The sequence below is a fragment of the Orycteropus afer genome, unplaced genomic scaffold (assembly GCF_000298275.1).
Source record: "Orycteropus afer afer isolate SDZICR_OR568_19922 unplaced genomic scaffold, OryAfe1.0 scaffold00061, whole genome shotgun sequence".
Classification (NCBI taxonomy): Eukaryota; Metazoa; Chordata; class Mammalia; order Tubulidentata; family Orycteropodidae; genus Orycteropus; species Orycteropus afer.
Window position 1 is genome coordinate 1859635 of NW_006921648.1, and position 8508 is coordinate 1868142.

Here is an 8508-nt window from a genome sequence, read left to right on the forward strand (position 1 = left end):
CATGAGCATTGACTGTGGATCCAAGTAAAATGAAATGCTTGACAATGTCAATCTTTTCCCCATTTCTCATGATGTTGCTTACGGGTCCAGTTGTAAAGACTTTTGTTTTCTTTATGTTCAGGTATGATCTCTACATGAGTCTATAGTATTTGTTCTTCATCAGTGAGAGCTTCAAGTCCTCTTCACTTTCAGTAGGCAATGTTATGTCATCTGCATATCACAGAGTGCTAATGAGACTTCCTCCCATCCTGATGCCACATTCTTCTTCATTTACAAGGGAGTATAGAGTCATCCATCACAGCTCGTTGGGCTCTCCCTGGGACAATGCCCCATCAGACTACGCTTTATCCCAAATGATTGTGTGGACTAAGTCCAGATTTGTAATGTTATCCCAACATTCCCGTCTGCAAAATGGAGAAGACAGGTATCACTAATCATCTCAAAAGATGACCACACATGAGAAAGCAAGGGGTACAAAGCAAACACAGGAATAACCCCAGTTCTGAATATAGGACGTGAGAAGAAAAACCGTATTTTTTCCCAAAAGATATCAATAACATAGAAACACTTTAATAATATAGCATTTAATTACATCACTTTCCCCCATTAACACAGTGAGGTCATTGAACCATGATTATAGTGGCCTTTTCCACTGGTTAGTAGGAAGTTCTTACACTAATGGCTCCCTTGGTTTCCATTGTATCACTTTTCTCACCAGACTTAGTTCATTTTTCAGCCTGAATAATAATTTCTTCAAGTTGTCCACCCTGAAGGTTTCTGGTGTTGTTGTTAAGGGCTGTTGAGTCCTCTCCTAGTCATAGCAACCCTCTGCACAGCAGAATGAAATACCCCCAGGTCCCACACCAGCTCCACGATCCCTGCTATACTTGAGCCCACTGACGCAGCCACTGTGTCAATCCATTGCATTGAGGGCCTTCCCCTCTTTCATCTACCCTCCACCTTATCAAGCGTGACATCCTTCTCCAGAGAATAGTCCCTTCTGACAACATGACCAAAGTATGTGAGACAAAGTCTGGCCATTCTCGTTTCCAAGTAGCAGAATGCTGCACTTCTTGACAACATGACCAAAATAAATGAGACAAAGTCTTCCCATCCTTGATTCTGAGGAGTATTCTGGCTGTACTTCTCCAAGACCAATTTGGTCATGCTTTCAGCACTTCATGGTATACTGAATATTCTTCACCATGATTGCAAGGCATCAATTTTCATTGGTCTTCCTGATTCATGTCCAGGTTTTGCGTGCATATCAGATGAATGAAAATACTATGGCTTGGGTCAGATCCACCTGGGTCCTCAAAGTGATGTTTTTGCTTTGTAGTCCTCTAAGGAGGTATTTTGCAACAGATTTTCCCAATGCAGTATGTTATTTGATTTCCTGACTGGTGCTTTCATGAGCGTTGACTGTGGATCCAAGTAAAATGAAATCCTTGACAATGTCAATCTTTTCCCCATTTCTCATGATGCTGCTAACGGGTCCAGTTGTAAGGAGCAGAATGGCTGTACTTCTTCCAGGACAGATTTGTAAGTTCTTTTCGCAGTCTATGGTACTTTCAGCATTCTTCACCAGCACAACTCAAAAGCATCAATTCGTCTTCAGTCTTCCTTATTCATTGTCCAGCTCTGACATGCATATGAGGCTATTGAAAATACCATGGCTTGTGTCAGGCTCACCTTAGTCCTCAAGGAGATATCTTTGCTCTTCAGCACTTCAAAGAGGTCTAGTAGGCTTCTCAAGCAGCACTAACGAGCCAATGGCATGCCACCTTCTAGTGAAGAAAAATGACTTAATAACTGAATTTCCACATCCCTGGAAACAAAACTAGAAGAGCTAAGAAATTTTTCCTGAGATTTGTCTCCACCAAGATGGTTCTATATCTAAAATCTTCAAGCTTTGACCCAAAAATTACATGTAAATCTTAGCTAATCTTTGTCATCATTGTTTGGTCCAAAGGGGCCAAAAGATGGGTGGGACAATTACTGTCTTCTTGTCTCTAATGAGGCTCTCAGGGAGTCTTGTCCCAGTGGCTATGGAGGCTCCAGTAAATGCTTCCTCTGTGATTCCTCCAACACCTTTCCTACCCAGAGGACTATCATGCTGAACACCTGCTGCTCACCTGCTCAGGACCTGCCTATATTACCTACATTTCCAACACCCACAATAAACAAGGACTGGCCCATTATGTGGAGGTGAAGAACACACAGCTACAGAATCAACCTCTCCAGGTATGGTTACAGCAGAGGAGACATTTTTGTCCATGAAGACAAGACGTTCTTCCAGATCCAGGAACAGTAGAGTAGGAGGTCTGCATCCATCAGCTTGAACTTGTGATAAACCCAGGGATAATCAGCTGTTTCTCTTGTCTCTGAAGGCGTGATGAAGCACTTGGGGTGCAAACTGGGAAACGTAAGCACAGAAATAGAGTTGGTCTATGTATAGGCCTGTGTGTTTTTCAATGTTCACCGTGCAAAATAAGAGCCAGTGATTACAGTAGGAGCAGCACCAGGACTGAGGGTTGCAAGCTGGGTGTATAGTTGGCACTGGCTGATATTACTCTAGCGACACTATTGACTGGGTTGCAAGCATGGCTTGACCTGCGATTTGATTTGCCCCATTTCAAGCCTCTGTGTCTAGGTTTCTGATGTTGCTGTAGTACATTAACCTGGCTCCACGGCCATGAGAGGGGCAAACCAGTCAAGCGTCTCTGAGTTCCTCCTCCTGGGGCTCTCCAGGCAGCCCCAGCAGCAGCTCCTCTTCGTGCTCTTCCTGAGCATGTACCTGGCCACGGTCCTGGGCAACGTGCTCATCCTTCTGGCCATCAGCACAGACTCCCGCCTGCACACCCCCATGTACTTCTTCCTCGGCAACCTGTCCTTTGTGGACATCAGCTTCTCCTCCACCACTGTCCCCAAGATGCTGACCAATCACATACTCAGGCGTCAGACCATCTCCTATTCTGGGTGTCTCACACAGATGTATTTTCTTTTCATGTTCGTGGACATGGACAATTTCCTCCTGGCTGTGATGGCCTATGACCGCTTTGTGGCTGTGTGCCACCCATTACACTACACAACAAAGATGACCCCTCAGCTCTGTGTGCTGCTGGTCGCTGGGTCCTGGGTCATTGCCAACCTCAATGTTCTGTTGCACACCCTGCTGATGGCTCGACTCTCGTTCTGTGCAGACAACACGATTGCCCACTTCTTCTGTGACGTGCTTCCTCTCCTAAAACTCTCCTGCTCTGACACGTACATCAATGACATCGTGATTCTCACTGAGGGGGCCCTGATCACGATCACCCCATTTGTTTGTACTCTGATTTCCTACATTTGCATCACTTGTGCAGTCCTGAGAGTGCCATCCACAAAGGGAAAATGGAAGGCCTTCTCCACCTGTGGCTCCCACCTGGCTGTGGTTTCCCTCTACTATGGAACCATCATTGCTGTGTTTTTCAACCCTTTATCCTCCCACTCAGCTGAGACAGACACCGCAGCTACTGTGATGTACACAGTGGTGACCCCCATGCTGAACCCATTCATCTACAGCCTCAGGAACAAGGACTTGAAAGGGGCTCTACGAACAATGATTGGCAGAAAGAGGTTTCCTACCTGATGAAAGCATCAAAGCTGATTATCACACCCACGACAAGGTCTGTTTCACCCATTGAGCATAAGATAACCATTGTTTTGTCAAAGCCAGTGTGGAAACAAACATGGTGCTAGGGGCCCACAGAAGGCTATCGTCACTTACTTATCAGTAGGCTGGGACTGACCTGTGACCTTGCTGTGTGTGCAGGTTAGGAGCCTTTTTTGTGATTGCTACCTTTGGAATTGTTTTACATCCAACATTTTCATTTTGAGGTGTTCTGTTTGGATAGACACACAGTGAAGTATTTTTGAGTATTAGAATCACCTGGGAAGGTTTTCAAATACCCTGCAGTCCAGTCCCCAGTACTGACCAAATAAATGAGAATCTCTAGGTGTGTGTGTGTGTGACCCTGATAGTCTAAGAAAATTCTCAGGTGATCCTAATGTGCAGTCAGCTTGAGAACCACTGTTCAACCTCATCCTCCTGAGGGTCACTCACAAAGCCTGGGTCTCACAAACTCTCACAAATTGCTTTTGAGACTCAGACAGGCAAAATCTGAGGACTCAAGTGGGAACAGACATTTCAATGGAAGCGGAGGTCCTGGTGTGCATTACACCACCGTGCACCAGGAAGAACAGAATCAGGGACACCATCCATGATCCTTTGGCTTGGCTGCCTGACTTTGGGGGCGGGTCCAGTGGAGTCAAGTCTTTAAAATCAGAGAAATAAATCACTATTTTCTATTCTTTCTGCTCTGACCAACTCCCTTTGAAGGTATAGAGTGGAGAAGGTGTTGCTAGCCTTTTTTCTCAGGCTAGCAACACCGTCTCCACTGTATACCTTCAAGAATCAAGTCAAAGGTCACCTCCTCCTCCAGGAAGCCTTCCTGACTCCCTCCTCTGGGACTAACAATTCTATTTTTCGTTGGGTTGCTTGTACATAGTACTATAATTATTTGCCTGTCACCTCCTCCCCCTTCCACAAGGCTCTGCACAGATTAGAAAATGCTCTAGATCCAAATGCACATAGCATTCACCTTGTATCTAATGGCTGGCACTGCTCCTGGACCAAAGGCAACAATTAATTCAGGGAAGAAATCAGAAAGCAAAGAAAGAACAGAAGAATTAAGATTGCTTTACCTTTCAGTAGAAGTTTTAAAAATATACCATTTTGCTATTCCAACGGTAATACCGACACATTTTGAAAGATCAAAAATTCATAAAGAATAAGATTAAAGTAATCTGTAACCTTGTCATTTAAGATAACTATCACCAAACATTTATGAAACTAGTTTCACCTAAGTTGGCTGCAATCTAGTCATATCATTTAGTATCCTGATTTTTCTAGCTCTTTCTTCCCATGTTAGTAAAGGTCTTAGAAATGCAATTTTAATGGCTGCATAGTATGCATTGCATGGATGTAATGTAACACGGCCTCCCTCCAAGTCGGAACAGCATCAAGTGTCTCTACTGTAAATGACGTGCATAACTCTCCGTCTGCATCCCTGACAGCTGCCTTAGGTCAACTGTGCATTCTACTTTTCCAGCCTGGATTAAAAATGAAAGTCATTTAGACAAAGGCTGAGTTTACCTCCATGACTCAACTTTCAGCCAATCAGAGAGACATCATTATAATATGAACAATAACACCAGGGAGGTTCATACTCAGACAATCAAGCAGATGAGATCCAAAGGGCAGCATGCGCCCAGGGCTAAAGCTCCGAAGGCAGGAAGGAATAGGAGAGAAGAAGGAAGGGAACCGGTGAACACAGGAGGAAGTGGGAAGAGAGCCGTTGCATTGGGGAGATTGCAATGTGTGACAGACAAAATACTATGAATTCTTGAATGGAAAACCAATTGGCTCTGGGGACTGGCACCCAAATCACAATAAAAAAAGTTTTGCTTGTTTTAAAAAAAGAAAAGAAAAATGAAGACAATCTTTCCTTCATTTTTCAAATTATTCCCCCGATCCCATCTGCCATTGCTGGGGGGAATCCAGCTCCCTCCTCTTGGAGTCCAAAGAAGTCAGCCAGCCCTGCCTTGGTGGAGAGAGGGAGTACTGACGGTTGCTGGCATCATTGCGTGGGTTGTTGGCACCTAGTGTGGCTGTTGACCCTTGGTCTTGTTTGACTACCTGCAGGCTGTCTGCTGCAGCAATGCCATCCATGCCCCACGTCTGTTTGTGGGCCACTTGGGCACAAGCTTAGCTCCCAGGTCACAGCTGTCTGCTCACATTCGTTTTGTCCTCCATTAAAGCCAAACTCTGAGCCGTAGGCGGCTTCCAGTCTTACTGTGCCAAATGAGCCTTCCCACGAACACCCAGGTTTTGGAATGCCCAGATCAGAGTTACCCTTCTCATTTTGAGGTTGCATTTGGTCTCTGGGATATTTTTAGGTGAACTTGGCATCAATCAGATAACCCCTTACACACAAGATATAGCTGTTATGGATTGAACTGTGTCCCCCAAAAGTGTGTTGTAAATCCTATCACTCTATTTGTGGCTGTAATCCCATTGGATAGTAGGGTTTTCTTTGTTAATGAAGCCATAGGCAATGACTGTAGGGCGTGTTTTAAACCCACTCAGTAAATGCATCCTCTGTGATCCCTCAAATACCTTTCCTACGCAGAGGACCATGACCTTAAACATCTGCTACTCAGTTGCTCAGGACCTGCCTATATTCCCCAAAATTTCCAACACCCACAATAAAGAGAAGCACTGGCCCATTATGCAGAGGTGAAGAACACTCACACAGCTCAGAATCAACCTCCCCAGGTATGGTTACAGCAGAGGAGACATTTTTGTCCATGAAGACATGATGTTCTTCCAGATCCAGGAGCAGTAGAGTAGGAGGCCTGCATCCATCAGCTCGAACCTGTGATAAACCCAGGCATGATCAGCTGTTTCTCTTGTCTCTGAAGGCGTGATGAAGGACTTGGGGTGCAAACTGGGAAATGTAAGTACAGAAATAGAGTTGGTCTGTGTATAGGCCTGTGTGTTTTTCAATGTTCACCATGCAAAATAAGAGTCAGTAATTACAGTAGGAGCAGCACCAGGACTGAGGGTTGCAAGCTGGGTGTATAGTTGGGACTGGTGGATTCTATTCTAGCAACACTATTAACTGGGTTGCAAGCATGGCTCAACCTGCAACTTGATTTGCCCCATTTCAAGCCTCTGTGTCTAGGTTTCTGATGTTGCTGTAGTGCATTCACCTGGCTCCATGCCCATGAGGGGGGCAAACCAGTCGAGCGTCTCCGAGTTCCTCCTGCTGGGGCTCTCCAGGCAGCCCCAGCAGCAGCTCCTCTTCGTGCTCTTCCTGAGCATGTACCTGGCCACAGTCCTGGGCAACGTGCTCATCCTCCTGGCCATCAGCACAGACTCCCGCCTGCACATCCCCATGTACTTCTTCCTCAGCAACCTGTCTTTCATGGACATCTCCTTCTCCTCCACCATTGTCCTCAAGATGCTGCAAAACCATGTAGTTGGGAGTCAGGCCATCTCCTTCTCAGCATGTCTGACTCAGCTTTATTTTGTCATTGTGTTTGCCTACATGGACAATTTCCTCCTGGCCGTGATGTCCTATGACCACTTTGTGGCTGTGTGTCACCCCTTACACTACACAACAAAGATGACCCCTCAGCTCTGTGTGTTGCTGGTCACTGGGTCCTGGGTCATTGCCAACCTGAATGTTCTGTTGCACACCCTGCTGATGACTCGACTCTCGTTCTGTGCAGACAATATGATCGCCCACTTCTTCTGTGATGTGCTTCCTCTCCTGAAACTCTCCTGCTCTGACACGTACATCAATGACATGCTGATTCTTCTTGTAGCAGGGCTGTTAATGATCGCACCATTCATCTGCATCCTCATCTCCTACATCTTTATTGCTTGTGCAGTCCTGAGAGTCCCAACCACAAAGGGGAAATGGAAGGCCTTCTCCACCTGTGGCTCCCACCTGGCTGTGGTTTCCCTCTTCTACGGCACCATCATTGCTGTGTATTTCAAACCTTCATCCACCCACTCAGCTGAGACAGACACCGCAGCTACTGTGTTATACACAGTGGTGACCCCCATGATGAACCCGTTCATCTACAGCCTCAGGAACAAGGACTTGAAAGGGGCTCTACGAACACTGATCGGCAGAAAGAGGTTTCCTATCTGATGAAGGCATTAAAGCTGAATCTCATTCTGAAGCAAAGGTCTTTGTCACCAATTGGTATAAGGTAACAGTTGTTCAGTCGAAGCCAGTCTAGAAACAAATGTAGTGAAAGGGGCACACCGAAGGCTATAGTTTCTTATATAGCAGTAGACTGGGATTGACCTGTAACCTTGCTATGTGTGCCACGTGAGGAGATTTCTCTTTCTTTTCTCTCTCTCAGACTCTCTTATTTTAAAATTGTGTTTTAGGTGCAAGTATATAGAGCAGAGTTTGTTTTACATTCAACACTTCATGTACATTTGGTTTCTGTCCCCAGTTACCATCCCCAACCCTAACTCACTCTCCTCCCCTCCCTGCCCAGTAACCACCACCCGTGCCCCACATAGTTATGCCCTCCTGTGTGTCCTGCATTTCCTCCGTGTGAATGTTGCCCTCTGTTGCCCCATGGTCAATTGCTCCAAGGGATGCACTTCCATAGAGTATGTGGGTGTGTCACCCTGGGTTGAAAGGTCTGCGTGTACACCTTATTTGCTCTTGAGCTAAGAGCCAGCCCCTGGGAGTGAGTTTTATTCCAGGCCTGAAGTGTATCCAAGGCCTTTCTTTTGGATTACTACCTTTTGAATTATTTCACACCCAACATTTGCCTTTTTAGGTGTTCTGTTAGGACAGACACAAATTAAAGTATTTTTGAACATTAGAATCACCTGGGAAGGTTTTCATGCACCCTGATGTCCAGTGCCCAGTA

The 8508-nt window shown here is 45.7% G+C and overlaps 2 protein-coding genes across 2 annotated transcripts; both read left to right on the forward strand.

Moving 5' to 3' along the window:
* Positions 1-2695: 2695 nt before the first annotated feature.
* LOC103195922 (olfactory receptor 1F1-like) lies at positions 2696-3631 on the forward strand. Its single transcript, XM_007939564.1, has one exon. It carries the CDS (start codon positions 2696-2698, stop codon positions 3629-3631), a length of 936 nt encoding a protein of 311 aa, XP_007937755.1.
* A 3193-nt stretch (positions 3632-6824) lies between these two features.
* On the forward strand, positions 6825-7766 carry LOC103195979 (olfactory receptor 1F1-like). The gene has a single exon (XM_007939637.2). The coding sequence runs from the start codon at positions 6825-6827 to the stop codon at positions 7764-7766; it is 942 nt and encodes a 313-aa protein (XP_007937828.2).
* Positions 7767-8508: the final 742 nt, after the last annotated feature.